The 25,960-nt window shown below is 39.2% G+C and overlaps 2 protein-coding genes across 10 annotated transcripts in view; one reads left to right on the forward strand and one right to left on the reverse strand.

Annotated features, from left to right (window-relative positions):
* The window catches only part of LOC108249191 (protocadherin-15-like), a 211,362-nt gene extending 196,889 nt beyond the window's left edge, over positions 1-14,473 (forward strand). The window contains exons 36-40 of one of the 2 annotated variants that reach the window (XM_017438411.2): positions 317-338; positions 1,535-1,573; positions 1,700-1,773; positions 7,337-7,466; positions 13,102-14,473. In XM_017438411.2, the coding sequence (XP_017293900.1) occupies positions 317-338; positions 1,535-1,573; positions 1,700-1,773; positions 7,337-7,466; positions 13,102-13,872 (1,036 nt within the window). In that variant the 3' untranslated portion in view covers positions 13,873-14,473. The remainder of the gene's footprint in view (positions 1-316; positions 339-1,534; positions 1,574-1,699; positions 1,774-7,336; positions 7,467-13,101) is intronic. The other variant, XM_025010744.2, reaches the window with a different exon arrangement.
* Positions 14,474-20,621: 6,148 nt separating this feature from the next.
* plce1 (phospholipase C, epsilon 1) overlaps positions 20,622-25,960 on the reverse strand; it is a 69,446-nt gene continuing 64,107 nt past the window's right edge. For 5 of the 8 annotated variants that reach the window (XM_025010581.2, XM_037980899.1, XM_037980900.1 and 2 more), the window contains 9 exons: positions 25,397-25,560; positions 24,893-25,154; positions 24,646-24,764; positions 24,216-24,344; positions 23,897-24,094; positions 23,524-23,727; positions 23,192-23,404; positions 22,502-22,613; positions 20,622-21,214 (listed from right to left, as the gene is read on the reverse strand). In XM_025010581.2, the coding sequence (XP_024866349.1) occupies positions 21,015-21,214; positions 22,502-22,613; positions 23,192-23,404; positions 23,524-23,727; positions 23,897-24,094; positions 24,216-24,344; positions 24,646-24,764; positions 24,893-25,154; positions 25,397-25,560 (1,601 nt within the window). In that variant the 3' untranslated portion in view covers positions 20,622-21,014. Of the gene's footprint in view, positions 21,215-22,404; positions 22,614-23,191; positions 23,405-23,523; positions 23,728-23,896; positions 24,095-24,215; positions 24,345-24,645; positions 24,765-24,892; positions 25,155-25,396; positions 25,561-25,960 lie in introns of all 8 variants that reach the window. The other 3 variants (XM_037980903.1, XM_037980902.1, XM_037980901.1) reach the window with 1 other exon arrangement.

Genomic DNA, 25,960 nt, shown 5'->3' on the forward strand with positions numbered 1-25,960 from the left:
GGAGCTGGCCCAAGTGGCTGGGGAGAGGGAAGTCTGGGTCTCCCTGCTTAGGCTGCTGCCCCCGCGACCCGACCCCGGATAAGAGGAAGAAGATGGATGGATGGATGGATGGATGGATGGATGGATGGATGAGGTTTAGAGGATGCACATGTTCAAAGAAGAGCGTGTCACGCAGACAATATAACAGATCTTTATGTATGAACCAGTCACATCTGCTTTAAGACTTATCTAAAGCTAAATAAATGTTTTATACTTAATGACTTCTTTTCTTAGTAATATGTGTTTAACATTTTTTCTCTTTCTCTCAATCTTCTAGGCGAGGATATGGACAACATGAGGTACATGTTTTTCATTTTATACTTGCTGTAATTGTTTATCATCTTATTGTCTTTTATGTCTTTTAATGTTTAGATGTTTCCTGTTTTTTGTTTTTCATGAAGTTTTAAAGAAGTTGCATGTTTTATGTCTGCATGCATATTCAATTTTTGTTAAGCATCTTATATTTAATCTTAGTTGAAACTGATTTATAAAGTGATTTTTCTTCTTTTTTTTAGATTTAAAAGTAAAGGCTTTACTTTTGCATTTGGCTAATTGAACACATTTTAGCGTGTCAAGGTTATGGCCTCCCTGGTTAAAATTAAAGATGGAAACATAGAAAAATCAAGTGATTACCCAAAATATAAAGTTTAAAGTAAATTATTTTTTTCTGTATCTTAAGCAGCATGAGATTTTTTTTTGTGTTAAATTTGTCTGGGAATAAAGAAGGAGCGCAAAAAAAAAAATTCTAAGTTGAGATCAAATTATTTATTTAAAGTGTATGGTTGTTAATGAAGCAAGACACACCCCTTCTTTGACTGAAAATACCTTCAGAAGATTTAACAAATTGGAGTAATATACAGTTCTAATGTACAGTTAAACAAATAGAATAAAAATCAAAGGAAGACCTTATATTTGTCCTGAAGCCAACATTTACCTACACCTTTAAATCCACTCTGGACTACCTTAGGAGATGCAAGTTTAGGTTTTTGGCCCAACCCTCACAGGACAAAACGTATCTGATAACGTGAAGATAGAACTCAGAAGAGAAGTGCAGAAAAGACTGGTTCAAAAATCACAAAAAGTGAGCCTTTTTCAGGAGCCATGAATGACAATCCTTCAAACAAGAACTGAAAGCTGCTACAAAGATTGATTACAGGCAAAGATGTAATAAAAGGGTGAGGGTGGTGTGTGTTTGGGGGTAGGAGTAGGTTCTTTTACTCTCATGTGATTGTGAAACCATAAAAAAAATAATAAAACATCCTACTTGATTAAATTTTAGGTTTTTGTGTTATTTTTGTGCCTTTTAGTAGATTACACGATCCTTTATGTAACAGTAATTTGAAGCAGGAGTGCACAAACCTTTTGTTTTGCTAACAAACTTCACTCATAAAAAAATAAAATAAAATAAAAAAATAAAAATAAAAAATAAAAAAATAAAAAAAAAATTCTGAAGCTTTTTCCCTTTCTCTTCACTGCTTTTCTTTCCTCTTGGAAGACTCAACAACTTCTCCGGCCCTCTCTGCTCAGGCCTGAGGTATTCAGTTTCTCTCTTTTCTGAATATCTTCACTTCCCCTTTCAGTTTCAGTTGTCCAAACGAATGTCCGTCTGTCTGTGTTCAGTTTGTGTCATGTTGCTAATCATGTTTTTTCATATCGACAGGAGTTATCGATGGAATCGGGCATCGATCCTGGTCAGGATTACTACACACAGGATTATTACAACTACAACCACGGGTTGGTATACCTTTGCTCATACAAAAATCACTTTTGTACATATCTTGTGTTTATACATTGTTATTCAAATCTCAAGTTTCAAATAATAATAAATAACAAATAATAAATGTAGTGATTTTAAGCATAAAGCCTTGAACATGTACTACATTTAGAACAGTTAGAAGTAAATGAGTTTTCTAAGTAATGCAAAAATGCAGTGATATTGCCAAAGGGAACTCAATTAGATCGAGTTTAACAACAAGAAATGTGAATCCTAATCTACATGAGTTTTAATGTTTAAGAGTTTTAATCAGACATGAGGGACCGAAGCTCTTTAAACCTGTATAAACCTGCTACACATCAAAGAATCAGAAATGGATAAGAATCAAATTAATTAACAGCATCTGAATGAGAGACGAAAACCAAAATGTGAGAAAAACAAACAAACTGAACCAATAAGATGATGTTTGACCAAAACTTTGTAAAGTCCAAACCTAAAATGTTTACTAAACTTTTGCACAAACCCATATGAACTGACTCTGCCACGTATCTCGTTTTCAGATATATTGATTTACAACCAGAATCACCCACTAAATATTGGCAAAAAAAAAAAAGTTTTACCAGCTTCCTGGAGGTCTGAATTGGTAAAAATCAAATGTTTTGTAGTCAACTTGTTGAACGTGGAAGAAACTGGGAGCCGAAAAGTTTTGAAAAGCGCCCGTAGGTCAAACCCAACAGCTTATGGGACCTGAAGAATCTGCTCTTAGTGTAGAACATCACCCTCGAAGATAATTTCAAGTCCATGTTTCTTCTGTTTATAGAAAACCCAGGGCTCATTAGAGTGTTGTTGTATTGTTTTTGCTCATCTGTATATATTGGATTTGTCAGGAGCGGTGGAGGCAGAGGCGAACCCAGAACGCAGACTCATACAGAAAGTAAAAACTAATTTAATAAATAACGAAAAATAAGCAAAACAAAAGCTGACGTGGCAGCAACTAAAACTTAACAAAAATTCAAATACATAACAAGGTAAGGCAACAAGGAAACACGGGGAGCGAAGGCAAACAACAAACAATGATCCAACGACTAGTGGGAGAAATGACCGGGCATTTGAGTGCTGAGGGTAACGAGGGAAGTGGAAACAGGTGAGTGGAAATGATTACGGACAGGTGGAGATGGGCGTGGCAAGAAGGGCAAAAGAGTGACAGAGGAGGAGTGAATACTGAGCAGGAACACAAACAGGAAAAACCCAAACTGAAAGCACAAATAAAAACCCACAGAGAAAACATAAAGAAAACCAAAACAGAAACAAAAAAAATCCAAATCCTCACAGGATTAGCTAAAGCGTGGATCAGTAACCATTAAATAACCACTCCTGGTGCATTTATTTACCATGAAATGGTAACCTGTTGCTATGTTTCTAACCTTTTGAAGCAATTACTGCTATAAAATGCACTTCATAGCAATATGTAACAAAAAGAATCTAAAGGAAGTAGTTAGTAGTAGTAATTGAAGCTCAGAATGTTCTTTGTTTGTTTGTTTTTTCCATTTGTGAAGGTGAGAGCAGAAGTAAGTTGTTTGTGGTAGAAAAGTGAATCATGAAGGACGGAACACATTTACTCATTAAAATTGCAAAACAGGTCAGTGGCTACAGCAGAAGATGCTGATTTGACACAAGCAAGAATTGATTTTAATCTTTACTGTTAACCTGTAGTTACCTCTAGACTAAAAGAATGAATAGTGATTCGCAGCAGAGATGATACTTTAAAAAACGTGAATACAGGTCACCTCCACAATGTTTGACCTTTGACCCCCATGAGGATGACAGATAAGAGTCCGATCTTCAGTGTGGGCTCTCGGTGCAGCTGAGTCTCATGTCTCTGACATGAAGCTGATCAAATCAGCCACACAGCGTGGCCTGAGGTGAAACGTTGACACCTGCTGCCCACCTCCTGAAAGCCTCACCACAGTTCTGGGCTGCAGGAACTAAATGGATTTCTGAGGGTGTGCGTGATCTTCAGGTTCTTGGATATTAAAGGGAAACCAGAATATTGTATAAAACATGCATTAACTTAATCACAGATTTGATGAAAGTGTTTGTCAATGAAGCCCTTCAAAATGTGTGTATTATTCTGCAGACTGCCTGCCATCTGTGAAGCTTTGTGTAATTTTTGTAATTTTTAGCTTCAGACTCCCAGGAACTTGATTTGATACACCCAAACCAACACCACAGACACACACTTACACTTACACTGTCAACGACATTCACACATATAACCTCCCCTGTGGCAAACACGTAAATTCACTCATACAATCACTCAGAAACACTTCCTTGCTGCTTCTTTCACACAAATGCTCTCTCTCTCTCTGTCTCTCTGTCTCTCTCACACACACACACACTCTTTCTCTCTCACACACACACAAAGAGCTAATTCTCTCCGCCTAGATTTGCAGCGCTGCTGCAGCTAATCAGGCAGCCAGCCGTAGAAGCAGACAATGGGCCAGATGCTGGTGGCTTAGAGCAACATCCACAAACTCATGTCTGACTCTGTATTCGTACATGATCAGGAAATCAGACTCTGTGAGAATGACATCTCATTAGTTTATCTGTTGCACTGAATGAAAGGTGCAGGTAGCATGTGCTGCACATATTCTCTGGAGGGAAAAAAAACTATCTGAATGCATGGTTCCTTTTGTGTATATATATATATAACAAAATAACCAAGCAAATCAATGTTATGTTGACACTTGGTACCAGTTGACAGTTGAAATCTTGTAAGATTTCTGCAATTAGAATGCAGTTTTTATTTTCCAATAAGAGGCAGGAATAATCAGAGAGGAAGACTGCAAATGCACGTAGCATGTCAACCCAAACTAAACGTAATATGACTTTCAACAAGTTTGTTACACAGAAGCCTCTGCAGAACCTTTAAAGAGGTAAAGCATTTTTAAGAGTTTTATTTTGTTCTCTTTAAAAAGACAAGCAAACATTCTACCACCAGAGTCTGTGTGAGTAAGTACACAAAGCGGCTCGCAAATCTAGTAAGAACCAAGCTGTTATACGTCTAAAGTGCTAAGTAAAGGTTTTAGTGGCATCTAGAGGTGAACCTGCAGATTCCAGCCAACTGAAATCAACAGGCTACTTTCCATTTACAGCACTTCAGAATTCAGAGCTGGGATCTGGAAATGACTTGAAATCCAACTTATCCACATTCTGCTTGCAAGGCAAAAAGCCAGTAGAATTTGTAAATTGTTGTGCTCAGTGACCAAGCTAACTACCAGTACCAGTACGAGCCGAAAACTGGATTTCTCTGCTTCTGTGCATTCAAATGCTGTACCAACATGTTCAGTAACAGTGACTGAATAGTACTCTGTGTGTGTGACTGGATAATTTAGCCACAAACTAACAAAAATGGAAAGAAAGACTACTTTTCCTGTGCAAGTCAGGTATATTGGATTTTGAGGTTAGGGCAGATTTTTCGAGCCAGTATTGACCTGAAGTGAATTTTAGTTCTTTTTTTTTTTTCCGACTCGAAACTTTGAAAATCCAACTTCAACTGAGTACAAATGAAACACAACAAGTTTATTTTAGAATGATGTAATATGTTCGTGCAACATAGCAATCTGAGGAAGCACTCTTGCATTTTCTACACAAATAACAAGCTATTTTAAGTTTCAACAAAAACACAAGTTTTTCATTTTGCTTGACTTTGCTTTAGTTGTTTTATGACATTGCATTTCTGCAAATAATTCCCCAATGCTAACCACTAATACTTCATTTATTGGAAATGTGCTTATTTGCATGATGAAAGTTAACAGTTGTGTGTTTGAAGATACAGCCATCAGCTAGTTACCTTAGCATGGAAACAGGAAAAGATTAAACTGTCCCATGATTTATTCACATCTACAAGCACATTCAACTGTTTTTATTAAATTGTTACCCCTTGTTTAAGGCTGCAGTTGCATTAACATTGTTAAATATTGCATTTGCAATTTCATTTTTGACAACAACTAACTGTCTCCTCCTTCCAACTTCACATTTAACAAGACATTCTGTAGATGGAGCAGTTTCTAAGAAAAATAACAATCTTGACTACTTAGAATTCAACCAACAGGCTATAGCTCTTACATTAAACTTTTTTAGCCACAAAACGTCTGGGAGAATGTCCTTTTGACTGATGAGAAAAAAATAGAAACTTTTTGACAACAAGTCCCATCAGCTGTATGTTCATAGTCCCAAAAATGAAGCATACAAAGAAAAGAATCTTGTACCTACAGTGAAACATGGAGGAGGCTCGGTTCTGTTCTGGGCTGCTTTTACTGCATTGGCACAAGGTGTCTTAAATCTGTTTTAGGGTACAATGAAATCTCAAGACTATCAAGGCATCCTTTAGAAATGTTTGTTCCTTTGACATTCATGAGGCAATTCTCAGTTTATTACTGTCCTCTAGTGGTGACATGAAGGGGTGCGGGGTAAAGTGAAAAAGAAAAGGTGAAGAGTTACGGCAAGAAAAGGTCCAAAAAAATGTAAAGAAGATGACTTTTAAGAAAGAACATGGGTCACTGAAGTGTACAGATTTTTTTAATGTGGCAGCACTTTAGTTGGAGTCTGCAGGTTAATAACTGAACTTCCATAATCAGGGATTAGTGAAGGGTTAAGACTCACTACATTAGCTTGCAGAGGTCATACTGTATGGTTCATGAATGTGACATTTATTTATTACCCAGTGTTTCTGCTCCAACTCCTCCATTTTTCATTCGTTCTTTCTTCTTGTTTTGTGCCTTTTCTTTACCTTCCTTGTTTCTTGCCCGCACCCATCTGTCATCCTCGTCTCTTCTTCCATTTGTTTATTACTTAGCTACTTAATGTAATAGCAAAGCAACTTCTCCCACAGACTGACTGTAAGCAGAATAATTACACAAGTTCTCCACGCAACTATGGGAATGGACTCAGAGCAGATATGTTAAGTTAATCACACATATGGTTTTCAGGAAACCATTCAAGAAGATACGCTGGTGTGTGTGTGTGTGTGTGTGTGTGTGTGTGTGTGTGTGAGAGAGAGAGAGAGAGAGAGAGAGAGAGAGAGAGAGACAGATCCACTGGTTGTCTGAGTTGCAGTCTGCAGGGCACGGAGCCCAAGTTGTGATACAGAACAGTTTTCTTGGCCGGTGAAGTCGAGCAGGGCTCCAGCAACAGACAACAAAGAGAGACAAAAGGGAGGAAAATCGATTTCTTAGTTTTCAGCAAACAAAATGTCTCCCGGCAACAAAGTGCTCCTTTTGTGATTAAGGCAGCTTTGTTTAGGCAAGTCATTAGAGACTGCTTATCATTGGACTGAGCCACAGTGTTGCACTGTGTGTTGCTGCTTGGATAAGGGACTGTGGATAAGGAAGCTCAAAGTTTGGTTAGTAAGCGGCTTTTGCTCCTGCCTTGCACAATAACACACCTTCCATTTGCTTCTAACAAAGTTCTACTCATTTCACGAAGCTTATAACCATTAAATAATTCTGCACTGTGTCTTATTTGTTTTTGCTGTGCTGTAATGTCGTCTGTCGTTTCCTGCCTCCCTCTCTGTGCGTTCAGGTATGAGCTGCCTCAGTATGGCAGCCGCAGGAAGCTGATCTCCCCCTCCGGCCTTTACGATGAGTATGGAGAGGTTGTGGTGGACGACGATGGCAGCTACTACTATAGCCCACAGGAGTCGGATGGAGAGGTAAACCAAGAAAGCTTTGAATATAACTAAACCAGATGTGGTCAGTGTGCAACAATGAATGCAATTTATCTGTATATTTGAACCTTCACAAAGACATGAAAACTGGTTATCGTTTAAAAATAAAACTTAGCAAATAAGAGAACAATTAACCAGGTTTTTAAAAACATTAGGATGGGTGCATTTTCAAATTCAATCAGACCCATTTCAGCTGCGAACAGAAAAATGTTGATTTTACAAATAAAACAAAACCAATGATCTATTATTTACTAAACTACACAAATGTAACTTAAACTTTCTTAGAGTTTCTAGTGTAGTTTTTATATAACTCTGACTCATTAAAAATTGAAGCAAATGAATAAAAAAGCCAAATGTTTCATGTTTTGTGTTGTTAGCCTAAAATTCATCCATTTCTGCACTTCAGGTCTCCAACGCGTTTTAAAAAGGGTGAGATGATGAAGCTTTTATCATTTTGTGAAGATGGTGTTCTTCTCTCAGTATATATATGTGTTTTTGGGCTCACATTAATGGAAAATTAGAAATTTTATATGTTGGGGTGAGGGTAGTCTCCTTACATTCTCTTTAGGGGTATAGGTCAAGACCCAGTCCTCTGCACATACTATCTTCTTTGCAATGTCTTCTTAAAAATTGCATGGCCATACCTAATAAGATATCTTCCTAAAAACTGTAACTGTTATAAAATCTCAATGTACTTCTCTAATTATGCTGTCATCAGAGAAATGGGCTCAGCTATGAGCACTGTTACCACCTACAACCTCACACCATCTCACAGTTTGAATTATAGTCTCATCAGTGAGGGTGTTCTGTTTTTTTTCCCCTCTCTCTTACATTTTCCCCCAAATATGGTCAGGAATACTGATTTGTCTGACCCCAACCATGTTCACACAGTGTGTTGGTCTACCCTATATTCCTACAAGCATAAACAAATCAACACCACTTCTGTTAAAAGTTACCACAGTTTCTTTTGTACAGTAAAGTTTTAAGATCCATTTGTAAACTTACCACTGTGTTGTAATGATTTTCAAAAGTTACTCGAGGTAATCCTTTGTTATTAAGGTACGATGGTTCTTGATGATCCCACTTAAATTTGTGATTTTGTTTTTTCACGCACAAAACTTTCTTCAAATGTCTTTAATACTTTCCATTATGCACAGTAGGACAAAAATTTGCAAATCTTTTCAAAGTTTTCTTCAAAGAACATTGCTTTAGAACTTTTCATTGGGTTTTCACATGCATTTCTTGATAAAATGGAGCTTTTCTTCCCATTGTTGCCCCTCCGACTAAATCTTTTGTGGAAAGCACTTTTGCACCAACTCTTATAACACTCACCTGTTTGAAATGTTGTTTTTTTACTTCAGTTCTTGCCTTAAATTACTCAGATACCAACTTTTTAGAATGGATTATGAGCCTGAAATGCAGGAATGAATGCAAATTAATAAATGAAGACAGGTTGATGGGATAAAAAAGGGATGAAAAGTTGTAGTAATAACCGTCTACGTCCAGCTTTAGTTATCGAAGAGCTCAGGAGCTACAGCCAGTGGGAAAACTTCACTGTTCAGCTGTCTAATTGAAAGTAAAAGGAAAGTGAAACCAATAGACTTAAGAAGGTTCATATTACAGTGTTGTGAGAGCGAGTGAAATTTTCACAGCATTGTGATAAAATAGATTAATTCAACACCCTCTTGCTAGCTTTGTTCTGGAAATTGTGTTTCACAGTTTATTAGTGTTTCCAATTTCAATACTGAACGAAAGATTTTATAAAACATTGATTTCAATCTCAGGCTGCTTTAAAAGATATTCTTATGGTTTGATGCAGGATGTTCTTATGTATCTTTGTTCCTTTAGACACTGCTTGTGTGTTATTTTTTATTTTGTTATTCATGTGTGTTTAAATGCTCCAACAATCCTGACAGTAATTCTTTTCAAAATTAAACTTCCTACATGTATTATCATGACAACAGGTGAGAAGACAGTTTCAAGGAAACAGATTAGATCACCAGCAGCCCCACCCTCCACCTGTTCCACCGCCAGTGAAGACCTTGGGACCCCCAAGAGCTGGTGGTGACCAAAAACAAGAAGGTGCTACAAGTAAAGTCAAAGGCTCCGGTGCAGCTGCCAAGTTAAAAGCTGCAATGAGAATGACCACGCTGCTTTCCCCAGCAAGTAAAACATCCACACAGCCTCCCGCCATCCACCCGCCATGGAACAAAGCCAGAGTCAAACCGATGGAGGAGGAAGGGGGCAGGCTTCCAGGACGAGAAGCTGACGTGGGGTTGGGGAAAGGGGAGGCGGGGAAGATGGAAAACAAAAAGGGCGGACGAGATGAAGCTACAGAAAGAAGGGGGGAACGAGAAGGGAGCAGAGAATTGGAAATTCGGTTAAGAGACAACAGAGGCAGCATGACTAACAATAGGATGAGAAATGCAGCCGTAGAAGGAAGAGGCAGCAGGCCAGAGCATAGGGGACAGCTCCCTGGCTTTTTGTCCTCTGTCCAGTCATTCAGCTCGGGTGGCAGCTTGGTCATCGATGGAAGTTATTTCCAAATGACCGCTGAAACAAGTAAACGCCCACCAGGGAAACAAAAGCTCGGTGAGTCCCTCGGTCTTATCTCTTTAGCCAGAAGGCTTCAGGGACCTGGCAGTGTGGGTGATGAACAGTGGAGCGGCGGTAGGAAGATGTACGACTCCATAGGAGATATGAGTGTTTCTGCATCAGTGTCTTCCAGAAGAGACGATGGGAGGAGATGGGAGAACAGGGATAGTGTGACCGAGCAAAATGACTCAGAAACGGGCAGCGGCAGCAGAGAGTCTCTGTCAGAATTCAGTCTCTCTGACCGAAGCAGCCAAACATCATCGGTTACGGCGGAAACAGAAATCAGCGAGTCCGAATCGGGAACGGAGAGGGAAGATGGGGGCCAGGATGAGGAGGAAGAGCTGTCTGATTCAGAGAAAGAGTCAGAGCCAGAGAACAAAGACGAGAAGACAGAGTCAAGCAGAAAAAGTTCAGGTGGTAGAAGTTATAAATCCAGAAGTAGAAATGGGATTGGTAGCAAAAACAGTTGGAGCAGCCACTCCACCAAACACTCAGATAAACACAGGCGTGGCAGCAGTGACTCTAAAAGCTCTAGATATTCGAGTTCAAGGCCCAAAACTTTGAGACTCTCATATTCAAGTCATGAAACGTCAGAGCAAGAGAGTGAAGAAAACAGTGACGTGGAGGATGAGAGGAAAAGTGTCAAATTGAGAAAGTCCTCAGTCAGCAGGCGAGGCTCCGGCCACACCCAACCAGACACTGGCTCAGGAGTGATGGACACCTCAGACGATTTGTGGCCCATTATTGAGGAGGAGGAGAAAAGCAGCATCCACAGCGAGGAAGGACTTGATGATCAAGAGGAGGAGGAGGGGGTTTGGGGAAACGAGTCGGCTGCCTAAAACACGGATGAGGCCTGAGCCCCCTCCTGAGATTAAAATCTTTGCCACTCAGTAAGCTCCTGGTTTGGGTGTGCAGTCATTACCTGAGTGGAATCTATTATTGTCTCTCGCTCCGTTTGCTGTGATTTACGTTCACACAAGTTTTAATTGCTCGCACGTCCTCCGCTGCCCTCTGAGTTATCTAGTGTCTGCTTGTCTTCATCTTTTTCCTTCCTCCTCGTGCATTTAATCACCTTTTTCCAATCACAGCTTTCCCCCCTTTTTCATTTGTCTCTTGAAGTTGTTGTCGGGTTTACATCTACAAACTTCTCATGTTGCACTGTGACAAAAGCTCCACTGTGTGATTAAGTCTCTGCAGCTGCAGCTCAAACATTGCTATTCACTGATCTCTTTTTGTTGCACAGAAGGTTTGTTTGAGTTTTTCCTTCTTCGTCATCTCTCCCTCTGTATGCGTCATTCTCCCGGGATCAGTCAGCTCTGCCTGTATCTGTTATCTGCAGGGGGAACGACGCTTCCGCTGTAAAGAAAAAGAGAACATATTCTTTCTAGCATACTATCAAGGTTAAGAGGAAAAAACTGTGAGGGTTACATTGTGTGATAGCACATCGGATTTATTTTCACAACAGTCTTTTTCTTCCTCCAAAGTGTGTGTGTGTGTGTGTGTGTGTGTGTGTGTGTGTGTGTGTGTGTGTGTGCTCAGCAGTATTGACTTCAACCTTCAGTAGCAAAGAGGATAAAATGTTAACGTCTTATGAGCAGCATATCTTCAAAGGCCTTCCCTCTGTGCTTTCTTGGGTTCAAATTTCCAGCATCAGATGGTTCAAAGGCTGCTATAAATTGCTGGTGAAGATCAGGAAGTTAAGGCTGCGGCTGCTGACCTCACTTTGTGTTTGCTTAGAGTTAAAGTTCTGATCTTTCTGCAAAGTCTGACTTTTACAGGATAAATATGTAAAAGAGAAAAAAGAAAATTATATTTCCATCTTTTTTACATTTTTTTTTCTTTAACAGAAAAGCTTTAGTTGAAAAAGTTTTCATTAAATCATAGAAGAACTACAGCAAACCTATGATCTGTTTTATCATACAACTAAAATATTTTCAAATCTCACTATTGCTCCAACCAGTAAATGACAGAGTCACTGAACAATAGCTTTAAAATGTGAATTTATATTGATCTTATCAAAAATATTTTTTAAGCAAAACTGTAGAATTTGTCCTACTTTCACAAGCTTATAAATCCTCTCCCAGCTGCTATCATAATTTAGCTACAAGCTGGGAATTTTTTAATCCTATCGAAATGTCAGTATGGATGGCATGGTGATGTCATGTATTGTTTGTTTTTTACTCTCCATTTCCTCCTGTAAAAAGAAAAGTCAGACATTCTACAATACAATCTGTTACCAATAGATCTGTGATGATCAATATCTGTTTACATTGCAGATCCATTGATGAGATGTTATTGCTCAGGTTCTAGGACTCTTTGTGTTACTACTGTCGCTTGTGTGGATTAAGTTCAACTTCACAAAGCCAGCATCTCATGGGCTGAGAGTGTTGGCGACTAGTTGGTGAAGGGTATTCGCCAGGGAGTCTCCAAAGTGTCTTGAAACGTTTGAGGGGGTTCTCAGGCGAGTAACCTTATTGAACATTTGAAAATCTCTGCAACGTATTTTTTTCTCAGAATAGTCGCAGACTTCTCTCCGGTATCTAAAACCCATCTAAATTTTGTCGCAGGTTCTCCAACTTGTCTCAAGAGCACGAGAGCTGTATTTGGTCAGTCCTCTGTAAAAAGCATGTCCAGTCTTAAAAGCAAAACAGATGATAATTTTTTTTATTTTTTTTTTAAATGGCTGAAATCTGCCAATCTTTTCAAGTGTATTGAAGTAGATTTATTTATAAATGGAGGGAAGCTGCTAATGTGGGTACAAAGCAAGCTGAGGAGGGGTTCCATGTGGACGGGGGAAGACAACGAAATGTGCACAGCCTAGAATACTTTTACAAGATATACACATGAAAATATGCAGTGAATTACTTGCTGGTCGCAAAAACCAATTTGGTGAGTCTGCAACTGAAAGTGAGCCTATTTTTCTCACCAACTAGTGTCCAACAGTAGCAGCCCAGTGGCATAATACCTGATCTCATACATTTACAGACCAGTGTTTTAATGCCATGTGATTTGTCTGTTTCCCCAGCAGGGCAGTAGAAAGCGTCGGATCAAACTGGTGGTGGACCGGGAGTACGAAACCAGCTCCACTGGTGAGGACAGCGTGTCAGAAACCCAACGCAGCCGCTTACCCTCCATACACAACAACCACGCTAATGTTAACGGGAGCATCTACGTGTCCCAGAACGGCTCAATCATCCGCACCCGGCGATCGGTAAACGTTTCAATTCCCACACACACCACCAGCACCTCGAACAATCTCAAACTCAGCTCTCCGATCTTTAGCTCAAGGCTGGCCAAGCACTTTAAAAAACTCGACAAAATGGCGGCCACGTTGGAAGAGAGAGCGCCACTGAACAGCCCCAACACAATATCAGACGGCCGGTGCAACACGCTGCACACCTTCCAAAGCTTCGGCAAGGCTGCCCCCACGTCTGCCACGTCCTCTTTTACGAACACTGGCAACAACAAAATGCTGAATGTGTTAAACACTCGACAATCCAGCGTGTCTTTGGGGTCAACCAGCACCAGTAACACAGGCCCAGAAAGCGTAGTGTCCAGATCCGACATGCCCACAGCGGCGTGTGGCAGCACAGAGCAGCCCGAGAGCACAGTGGGGAAGGACGAGCCGAAAGAGGAAGGCGAGGCAGAGTCAAAGATAGATGGCAACAGCAACAATGACAACGGAGTCATCACAATGGAGCCGCTGGAGTGTCCGAGTGACAGAACACAGTCGGATGAGGAGGAGTTGTGGATGGGCCCGTGGAACAGCCTTCACATACCCATGACCAAACTCTGACTGACCCTGACGCCACTGTGCTTGTTCCTTATTGCCAAGATCATTAAATGTTTCCGACATTATTTCTGTTTTAGTTGTGGAGCTAATGGGGGAGACAGTTAAAATGGATCCAAACGATTAGTTGGTCAGCTAACACTGACCTGCCATACTCTCATTTATATAATCAAAACAGTTATTTTTGTTTTATTGCAAAGTCATATAATGAAAATACACAAGGAGCTAGAATCATGACACTGAATTGGTTATTCGCCGGTTTGATCATTAAAACATCTGTTTTGTAATGTCTCAATATTCCACTCTGTGCACCCCTACAGCCTAACTGATCTCAGAGCTGCAGCACTTTCAGAAAACTGGACCTACAGTGGGAGAAATGATTATATTTCTATTTGATGATGATGATGATTCTTTATAATGGCCCTTTAAGCGACTGGTGTCTGTACGGAGCCATGCTTGTTTCATTCAGTATTACGGCCTCTGGTGCAACTTGTCATGAACCTGCCTGATGCATTTCATCGACACACGGCGTCTCGTATTGTTCACACTTGCCTTTTTATTCTTGTCAAGTTGCTTGGCAGACTCGATCCAAATAAAGTTTCATCTATTGAACAAAGGAGTCCGATGTGGAAATATTTCTCCTGCAGATCCAACTTTTGTGAGAAGAAACTTTTTATTGGCATGAAAAACTATTAAACTGCTAACAGAAGTACTTAAAAGTATTAAAAACTGACTGAGGGCTGAATAATCGACCCCATTTTTTTTCCTGTTTATTCAACATAGAGCTGCACAAGAATCTGAACTTATTTGATCAACTTGCTGGTTTTTATATTTACCATTTAGAATAATAGAGTTAGGATGCTTGGCTCCTAACTGCAAATAACAAAATGAACAACGTTCTGATTTTTTTCACCTAAACCAGTGAAATTCTGCTTTACAACATTTCCATTTTGGGGCAAACGTGTATCACTTACTGACTTTTAAATGTTGAATTGCTAACAAAAACATTAACAGTGGATAGTTAACTCTGTAAACTAATGGAACAGTCATGGATGGAAGAGAAAAGAAATATACCTGGAGAGTTTAAAAGTTGTCCCCTGTTCTCCTGGACCTTTGTTCCTCTTCTTCTTTTGTTGTAGGGAACTGAAGCCAGCAGGACCCGGTTTATGGAAGCTGCCATGATATATTTCTTTATTTTTTGGGAACCAGTCTGATGACTTGGGATGTGGGACTTTGTTTTTTCTGGCTTCTACTTCTGGGATCCTATAGAAGGTCCGCTGTTTCTGTATACGATCGATGGTTGGTTTACCAAAAGTATATGCTATGGGACAAAGAAAAGTTTAACGCTTTGGCTAAGAGCTCCACGCGAACAACTATAGATGTGTTCACTTTGTTTGTTGGAAACCAACAGCCATTTCCTGAAGGTTCTACGCTTTGAGTTTGCTGTCAAGAACAGCAGGTGAGTATAAAAAATTTTAGTTTAACATAGTTTTTGTTGTCTAATGCTAATGTTGTGGAGAAGGGAAATGGAATGTCTCAGAGATGAGACAATTCCATTCGGTAGAATCTGTCCAAACTTACGACGGCTAAATCAAACCTTTCTCTGTAAACAGAAAGTCTTGTCTGAGCTGGAAGACCACATGACCTGGTATCAAAATGTAAACGGACAAGAAAATTCTCATTTTCCGTAACAGCTAACATTTGTAGCCTGCTAGACGCCCCTAAACTGAATAATACCGATCTTTATAACTAGTTAATGTTCAGTAGACTGAAAGTTCCAACTCAAGACGGTTGATGTGTTCAGATGTGTCTGTTTAGTTGACTGTAGAATAAATGAAGCATTATTTTCACTCTGAATTCTCCCAGATGAATCGGAAAGGCGTTTGGAGCAGCATAAGGTCTAAAGACATTGAAAAGGTATCAAAGAAAGGAGGTTTGTGTATTTATTTATTATTTTAAGTACAAAAAAATTAATTAATTTATTGATTGATTGATTGACTCAAACATTCTGTATCTTTAAAATAACCCAAACAGGTTTATTGAGAACATTAGTTTGTCTTTTAACTATTTACATTATAAGATTTAAATAGTTTTTCTTTTTTTTTAATACAGCAAACAAAGAAGTGTGTTTAAAACTTAAGAAAATCTCTCTCTTGAAGGTTTAAATTGTAAAAGGATTAGAACTTTACCTTTTACTTTTTTTTCTTAGGTTTTAAAGACATACTCTTAGGAAGAAAGATTTCCTTGGATCCACTAAGAGACGTTCATTATGATAAAGGTGTCTGAACTTTTTATTGTAAAACACATTTCAGTGAATTGTTTCATCTGAAGTCTTGAAGAGGACGGATCATTAACCCGCAGAACTACCTGGTCTTAAAGCTGATAATTTAATTTGATGACTGCATAATTTTGCATTAAGGGACTCGACAGAGTGTGCTGGGCTGGTGGTAATATTTGAAACCGAGTGCTCCTTATTAAGCAGAATTAGCGAACTGAGCCACAGAGTAATATTTTAAACAGATTCTGGAAGGCCGTGCACGTCTGAGTGACTGTTATTGGTTCAAGCAAATGAGCTGATTTTGTCTCGGATTCTTGTTTCCGTTGCTCTGATCTGCAGACAAAGCCGGACTCGTTCAGCTACAGCACCAAACGCCTGAGTTAGTTGTCTGAATATTTCACCCCAAAACTAATCTGATTAGTTATAGTTGTTTCCACAAATGCCATTTTTTCACTCAGTTAAATAAAATATTGCAATAACACATACAGGCGAAAAGTTACAAATGGTTTAAAATAAAAAGAAAATCACAAGCTTCTCACCAAATCATCAGTTCTCCAAAAGCATGCCCAGAAGTCTTCCATTTAAATCAGGTGTTTTGGAGTAAGGACACACCTAAAAGGCCCCTGAGGATGGGGAGTTTGACACCAGTCAACTTTGGAGTGATGTTCTGGTAGTTTTCTGTGGTTAGTACTTGATCAGCTGTGACATCAGTCATGAAGCGCAGAATGTGGAAAATGAGGCAAATCTCTTTGTCCAGGCCTGGTTTTTCTCATTTTCCAAGCTTGGAAAACAACTCTCTCAGAAACACCGGTGTCAAAGAACTCTACAATAGCTCACTTTAAACCAGCACACATTTGCACGACAGTTTATTGCCGTTTTAGTAACCAATCACTGCCTGTGTTATGTATGTGGAGCTTAGTCGACTCCAAGCTGATGATACATTGAGAGTTATTTTCTAAGCGTTTTTTGCTCAGGGGGGAATTTTCCTTTTTTCTTTGTTTTTTTAAATTATGATTGACAAACATGCGCCCAGGAAGGGAGGGGGGCTTGTGTCCTTGTCGAGCATGTGATTTGGCTGGTCGGATCAGACTTTCTGATGATGTTTTGTTCTTTGGGTTGTTTTTTCTGCAGACTTATATATATATATATATATATATATATATATATATATATATATATATATATATATATATAAAACCTTAAACTATTGTATAAATACAGTATTTATTGTATATCTGGCAACAGTGAGATCCAGTCACCCCCTCCCTTTTTTCCCCTTAATATGCACAGTGACACAACACGAGGATGAAATAAACAAAGTAATTATACTCTATTAAAAAGGTTAATTTTTAAGCAAAGACTGTATATTCATATGAGAGCTTGCGTAAATAAAACGCAAAGGTCATCAATTTAAAATGTAAATGTGTAACAAGCAGATTACTTGCAGATTTAGTTTAACACAAACAGTTTCTACCTGCAGTGTAGATTTATTCTAAACGTGACTTTTAAATAATGTACGAGTACAAGAACATGAATATTCCAAGCTACATGTGCAGGAAATATGGAAGGTAAAAACTGTACACTCTGCTGTTGATGATTTGGAGTAGTTAGATTTTTATGTAAAAAAAAAAAAACATTTTTAAAGAAAACAGCACTTTTAATTTAACCTATGATAATATCACAATTTTAGGTTTTAATCTGTAATAGAATTGCACTGAAAAAAAAACGATGCATAATTTTTTATTGAAATATTGTAGTTAGAGCTATAAGGTTTAAAATTACAATACTTTACCAGAATGTTATTTTATAGTGAGTTCATTATTACTTTACCACTGTGGAGCTCACACAAACAGAACTTGATATACAGCATCTTTAAATATTTGCATTTTATTAAGATCCAGCTACATGACAAGTCCACCATTTATCTTTCTTTTTCAAATTCAAGTAAACAGACGGCCATGACTAACAGATCTTATTGGAACAGATTTCTAAAGATAAAACATAGCATGTCATAGTCAGTGGATATGCTGATTACATGAAAAAATGTAAATAGTCATTTATTTCCATCTAAATGAAAAGTACAATAAAAGATGCTGCTGTGTATCTGCAGGATAACATGCCACAAGTAGGAATACTATTCTGAATTTTTTTACATGTCTAAGTAAGTCTGAATAAAATCAGGGGAACAGATTTAACCCTTTCTCAGACTGAAATAAATAAAAAAAAAAAAAAAAACAAGATGACATACAGGAGTTTTTACAGAAACCACAGATAAGTGCCAACCAGGGCTTCACATTAAAAATAAATAACATCCAAACACACAGTTGTCTCAGGCTGTACATCCAGAAATGAGGTCTACGAGTTAAAAAGAAGGAAAAACGAAAACGTAAAAGTGTGACGAAGCAGATTACTTAGTTTAACACAAACAGTCGCTACCTGCAGTATGGATTTCACACAGTTCTTAACACTGATTTCACTTTTATCCAGGCAGGGGAGCTGTGGGGAACGGCCATTCGGCAGAGTATTATTTTTAACTTGACATAAAGGCAGCTCTCCACGTTTAAATTCTAATCCATAATAATAACAGAAGCCTGACAGGATAAAAGGATTACAGCTTCATTATCTGTGACATGAAGTTATGGTTTCTGGGATCAGTGTCTCATCTACCTTAATTACAAAAAGCCTCCAGGAGCAGACGACCCCGCTGCCGCACCACCGGCAGATGATAATCTGCGCACATGAATAAAATCGATTCTGACAAATTAAAATGACAATTCAAGGCCAGGGGTTTAAAAAAAAAAAAAAAAAAAACAAGAAGCAGAACAAGGCAGTGATTTGGAGAGTAGGAAAGGAAAAAAAAAAAAATTAGTTGAAGTGACACAACTTCAATATTGCACTAAAATTCAGACTCATTACTTGGAACGAAGTGAACCCAATTCAAGACAAATGAAAGCAACGGGACAAAAAGTGACTTTTCTTTTGTGTAGTGTAATCACATTTGATAAAATGTACGGAATATTTCAATGCAGGATTCTTGCCTGAAATTTACAATGTTGGAATGTCGTTTATCAATCTTTTTATCATAAATTCATTCGGAAGGAATTCGTTCAAAGCACTCACAAGAGAAACCAAGTGACTTAATAAATAAAAGTTAGAAGATGGAAGTCAGAAAACTGATTTTTTTTTTCAGTCTTTGACTAAAAGTTAATTTATCCGTTTAGAGAAAATCAAGGAAACCAAAATGTCACACCAGAAAAAATATTTAAAAATTCTGAAGGATGGACAAAGAAAATAAATGGTATCAGTATTTCGATCCAGAGCAACTCAAGTTTTGGTTGAAAACTGCCAATAACTTTAAAAATTGGGCTCAGATGATGAAAATGACTACAAACTAAACAAAATGAAACATTTTGTGCTTTCTTTTCTGAACTTCACTGAATGGATCAAAAAAAAAATTTTAAAACTCAAGGAATCCATACAGGATGGTCCTAATAAAGAAAACTTTCTGACCATCTAACAGCAACACAAACACACTGAATGCAACAAAAAGAAAACAATGTGCAAAACGACGTTTTGGAGAAAACTGTGCTGTTCTCACAAAGGATCTAAGAGCTGTTCATCATGACAAAATTATATAAACACTTCCTTTCCAGCTCATTTCTGATACACAAGATTTTTCCACCATTAGAGGAGATGTTTCTAAGGGGTTGGACAGATAATTGCTCACATTTTAAAGATCTTAATGGCTCTCCAACATAAAATTCTTGCATATTTACTAAAATGTAAAGTTTTTTATGGCCAGTGATGACAGCACTGAGACACTTTGTGTAACAGAGCAAATCCTCCTTAAAGACAAATTCAAAATAAAGTTAGAAGCAGTTCTGCAACATTTCTCAGCAACATGGCACAGCTTAATCAGTATTTATAGTAAGAGGCTGTTGCACACAAACACGGTTTTTAAATGCTGCCATATATCTTGTCACCTTTTATAGATGGTAGGAATCACCGGAAGCCTCGGAGCTTCCATTAGAGAATGACTAAAGTGGGAAAGTTTTGAAATGTTGCCACTGCACTGCCTCTAACTGTGTCCTTACAGTACTGTGAAACTGAAACAGTAAGAAAAGAACCAAACAAGCCCGCTTGTCCGCCTCCTTCACGATGTCTTCGATCAGCCGGGGAAGAGAGACGAGTCTCCTCCTCTCCTTTAGTTTGCTCGAGCTGATCTCTCCACTTTCTTTTCGTCATACACACAAAAGATCATTTATTACTTTGCCCCAAACACCCTGAAAAAAAGGGTGGTTCTATATACTACACAGATACATTTAGCTACTGAACAGGTCATTTAGCTGCTTTACTTTTGTTTTACTTCCAGGTGATATAAAACTGGAAAATCAAAGCAAGTTCAAACTACTTCATTGGTCGAATGTGACTCAGGGAAGTTGGTTTTTGTCCCGTTTATCAGAAACAGGATGAGTAGTGTAGTTCTATTAAATGTCCCTGATGGCTTCAATAAAAACAGCTGCCCCAGGCACTCTGGGCTCCCTGTGGAGCCCCGACATTAACAATAAATCAAGAGGAACTGGAGCTTTATGCCCGCATGACCTTCACTGCTGTCACTGGGTGGGATTCTCCTGTTCGCCGTTTGACCAAGAGAAGGCGCCGAGCTCCGAGCAGCTTCACGGGACTCAGACTGACCCGCGGCCTTCACTTGCTAAATTAACACAAAGCAGGATCAGACCCCTTCTGTGCTTCGAAAAGAGTCTTTCTCTAAAACGTTCACAACTCCTCGGCCCTTTCCCAGAGCCCCCGTGGCTCACGTGGAAAAATCGAAGTTCTGAAGCAGTCGAGCTGGATGGTCTCCTCCTAGAACTCATTTGTGGATCTTCCAGTTTCTGAGGAGGTGAAGCTTCCAGGCTCGAAGGGTCAGAGAGCAGGTGGGAAGATGGACAGGTTGGAGCAGCCCCCTAAAGGAGGAGGAAGAGGAGGAGGAGGAGGCCTGGAGGAACCTTCCAGCCCCCACCCTGCCCTCTGTTACCCAAAGCTTCAGACCTGCAGCTGCAGACAGATACCCTGCAGAGGAAACAGCTCGACTTCAATACGTAATATTTAAATAGTTGTCTGAAACAAACAGAAACATCTCACACTGAGCCACAAACATTAACAACAACAACCATGACAAATGTCTTGTTGCTTCAGTGCAAACCAAATTCAGTTACATTGTTATGAAAATCATTATGCAGGAAACATTTTATTAGAGTAGAACACTTCATTTTAGTATAAAGGTATGCTTGGGAGGAGGGGTGTGGTGCTGCTGGTTCAACACTGACGCTTTTTCTGCAGGTCGTCACTTTGCACAAACTAAAATTTAAGAATTAGTTACAAAAATCCAATCAGTAAAATAAAAACATCGATGTAAGATTTGCTTTTTAAATTAAAATTACAATCTGGTAACATGATGTGGCTAAATGGGGCACACTTTAACTAAAAATAAGTTAGCAAATCTTGATAAATTTTAAATTTCATCTTTTTTTTAAATATAAAATACAGATGAATATATTCCTGTTTAATCCCACACATATGCTGTAGTTTTGCCACTAGAAATACAAGAAATCCCCAAATAAAGCCAATAAAAATGGATGAAATGATCAGAAATGTTTAAGATTTTTCTTGTGTAGTTTCTGTTAACTTTGTCAGCATTTGTGAAACATTTGATCAGAAGATTAGGCTTTTTGAACCTCGTGTGACGAGTTAGAAAGGTGAATAGGTTGTTCAGGTTACTGTAGGATATTTAGTCTTCGGTTGTCTCAAGGAGTTGTGAAGCCTTGGCGAGTTACACTGATCCATAAGAGGCCTGTGGTGAATTGTACGGATCTGATCAATGCATGAAAACTTGCGACTGCAGACAAGTGGTTACCTAAATCTAAAAGAAGCTGTGATGAGATGTCCCGGTACTCGAACAAACAGAGCTACAACCCTGCTGGGCACATTTAGAAGTTATTGATCAGCTCCAGCACAACAGGCTGTGTTATCGATGAGAAGATGTGTACCAGATTTTTTTGGTTTTATGGCAGCTCTGAAGTGGTTTGAATTGGGCCAACTATTTTTGATGTGACGACAAATCCTAACAATGAAAATAGTATTCTGTGATTTGTCTGTATAAATATATTTTGTTGATAATAGTGGTAATTTGTTTGCTTTTTTTTCTGCTCACACCGAGCTCTCCTCCTGTGGTGTTAAAGGTTAGAGACAACATACGGTACCTCTGTTGCCTTTCCATGCACAGACAGCGGGTAAAGTGTGAGCCTCACTCCTGGAGCTCTGTCAGAGCCACACAGCATGCAGCTCGCTCGTCCTTACTCTGAGCTGGGCCATCCACGCCGGTGCCAGTGGTCATGCTGCGGCTTCGGCTAGTCAGCTTTTTGAGCTCGCTGGCAAAGGAAATGACTTTTTTTTTGTCCTCCCGCACCACCTGGAAAGAGAAGTGGATCCATGTTAAAATACGGATGTTCAACTAAAAAATGTGACCACGTGCTTTAAGATTCATCTTCCTCCAAGTTGTTAATACAAATATATGACTGCAAAATATTATGGAGCAGGCCACATTAAACAACCTACAAAATATTTTCATTTTTATTCAGAGGCAGGACATTTAAACATTTATTACCAAGGTTTCATAACAAATGGCCCCAGAAGCTAAGGAAGGATGAATAAAGAATAAAAAAAATACAATTTACAAGCCCAATTATTCCGCATGGAAAATCACAAGACCAAGCACAGAAAAGCAAGCCACATGAACAATTTTATAAGCAGCAGTGACAGGTGCATAAAAGATGCAAACATTATTAATGTTACAACAAAACAGTGAGTATGAACAGCATGTTTCTGCATACAGAACTGCTTCCTTAGTGATTTATCTGTTATTGGCAAAAGCAAAACCACAAACATCAAGCACAAACTTTGTGGTGCACTTTTAAATAAGTTTTTTTTTATTTTTTCGTCACAAAGCAACAAAATCACTCAGTAGTAATAAGTTACGTTTGGCGCTACCTGCTCTTTGAACTTCAGAATGAACTTGCCCGCGCCCCGCCAGCGGTTCTGAGCCTGGTAGACGCACTCGTGGTCCAGCAGCACCCGCTGAAGGGGCTTGGCGGTGGAGGACTTCTTAGAACCAGTGTCCCTGGTAACTTCCTCCACCAACACGTAGTCACATGGGTTGGGATTACTCAGGATACTGTAGGAATACTTCGCCTTCGACAGTGTCTGGCCAAAAAAAAAGAACAAAAATGGAAACTAAGTGTGTAGTTTCTTTGTGTAACATACTGTAATTAGTACATTTTGACATGAATGTTCAGACCAGCTTCACTATGATTGTGATTTACCTGCTGAATGATGTCCTGAGCGGTGCTGTATCGGGGGGCCTTGATCACCGTGTGAGGCTGTTCTGGTGAAACTTCATGGACCTGGACAAAGAACATATCATCCTCTCCTCCTCCTCCTCCTCCTCCTCCTCCTCCTCCTCCATCTTTCCCTCCCGCCGTCGTTTCCTCCTCTTTTTCTGGGACTGTTATTTTCTCATTTAAGTTCTGTAATGATTAAACCACAAAATACAAGTGAGAACTACAATGTTTAATTGTTTAGGGCAACCACAAGAGGGAGCCAGAGGATAGATCAGAGGCATGACAAAAAAGGGCAGCCCTCCAGGTGCTCTTCCTTCCAATATTTAAGTTGCGGGTTGGTTTGTTCCCTTTGTACCTCATCTCTTGTTCTGAGGCAGATCTTCCCAACATATCCCTCTTCAGTGTCCCAGCTGCACACAAGCCTAACCACCTCTTCTTCAGGTGCTAGCGGTCGATACTGAGCGCAGCGCTTCACCTCGCTGCGCTCCTTCAACAGGGGGACCTTCTCCTCACACAAGAAGTACTCTGACGGGTTTCCTGCTGACGCCACAACCTGTAGAGGCGCACAGTCAAACACGCATGACAATATGTCACATGTAGAGTCCTCTTAAAGAAACACAAATAAGTCCTTGGTTTTCTTTTTCTGCACAAGTCTTTATTTTTGAAGTACTAACCATGTCCAGCAGCTGTTTGGCAGTTGTCTGCTCTGTAACAGAGAAAACTGTGAAGGGCTCGGGACCAGGAGCTCCATGCACTGTCACTCTATGTTGCTGGGAAGCATGATTCTCCTCTGAACTGAAAAGCTGCGTAGAAAGCAGGAGATGAACAAGGCAGCAGGTTGGTATGAAACATTCTGATATGACATTTCTGCTTTAGTAGACATTCTCCTCAAAGAGCATGATAAAGCAAAAGCAAAGCAAGTTTTGATGCTGCTGACTGGGCCAGCAACATTTCTTTGAACATTCTCGGACTGAAGTTTATCACATTTTAAACTTTAATGAGTATGTGTCATTATGGAGGCTTTGAAGTCTTACAAGTGCACTTAACCGATCAGACCTTGTTAGAATCCCTGCTATCTCAGCACCAGACTTGAGTGTGTCTTACCAAAGATGAGGGAGTGGCGCCCCCTGTAGGGCCTTCCTCTTTCCTGTGGCTATAGATAAACAAACTGGACACTTCAAGAGGTTCATTATGTTGCGTCCTCAGCTGAACATGTCTGTAACCTGAAAATTAACACAACAACAAATATAATTTGACTGTACTTCATTAAATGTTCTAAAAATGGCAGAACTGAGGCAGATTTAAGGCTCAAAACTCTTAGATCTGTCATGTTATTGTCTTTGACTCTGACCTGGTTTGAGGGCCTTCAGAAGCAGGGTTCTCTGAGCAGTGATCTGGGAGCTGTTGTTCTCCACCACAGCAAATCGCAGGAAACACATCTCCTCAAAATGCACGGTGAACTGAAAGCGCTCGCTCCACATGGGGTTGAGGGTGTTGCGGTGGATGGGTTTGGTGCGAAAGTGACAGCTGTCAACCGACATACCCAGAACATCTACCTCGATGCAAGGACTGCCGGAGCTGTTAGCCGGACAAACGTTCTGACCAGAAACAATCTGAGAAAGAAAAATAATAATAATAATACAAAGTTACTGAGCCCCATAAAATCACACTTAGCCTCATTAAACCTGGGCACTAAATCAATTCATTAGATCAGCAGAGGGAAACAGAAGTTAGCATGAGAAGTCTACAAAGAGATTTAAATTCTGAACAAAAGAAATTAAAATTTAAAACATGCAGGAGGAATAAAAATGCAGATAGAAAATAAGTGTTCATTCTGACTGATGTTTCAACTCACTGTGAGAGAATAGACTGCAGGGCTCATTTTCTCCAGATCTCTTTCATTCGGACAGAACTGCTGATAAAGTGGACAGCTACGGTCCCAAAGCACTGCAGGCTTCAGAACATAGCCACAGCCCCCATTGGCCTCAAACAGAGCTGTGTTCAACTGCATAGGCAGGTCTGCAGAGAAGAAAGAAGGAAATATCTCTAAGCATTACGTCAGAAATACCTATACTGTTTGTTTACTGTTAGATAAACTAAAGCTAGTCAGATAAGCAGCAAAAATTAAAAATCAAGTTTGTAAAGTCTGCCTTTTTGTTGTTTTGACTGTGGTTAATTTACCCAAACTTATTAGTCTTTGCATTAAAATATATACATAGTCTGCTGAATTAAAGGAGGAGAAGCAAAATTACAATGGATTAAGTAAAATCAATATTTATCTTCACATATCACGCAACACAGTTTAGTTTTGTCTAAAGGCAGTCAAGTTCAGTGGACTGTTAAGGGGGAGAAGTAGGTATTTCTGAGAAACAACATAATGTCATCAGCATATAGACTAATTCACAATGAAGACTTTCAC

The sequence above is a fragment of the Kryptolebias marmoratus genome, linkage group LG17, assembly GCF_001649575.2.
Source record: "Kryptolebias marmoratus isolate JLee-2015 linkage group LG17, ASM164957v2, whole genome shotgun sequence".
Lineage (NCBI taxonomy): Eukaryota > Metazoa > Chordata > Actinopteri > Cyprinodontiformes > Rivulidae > Kryptolebias > Kryptolebias marmoratus.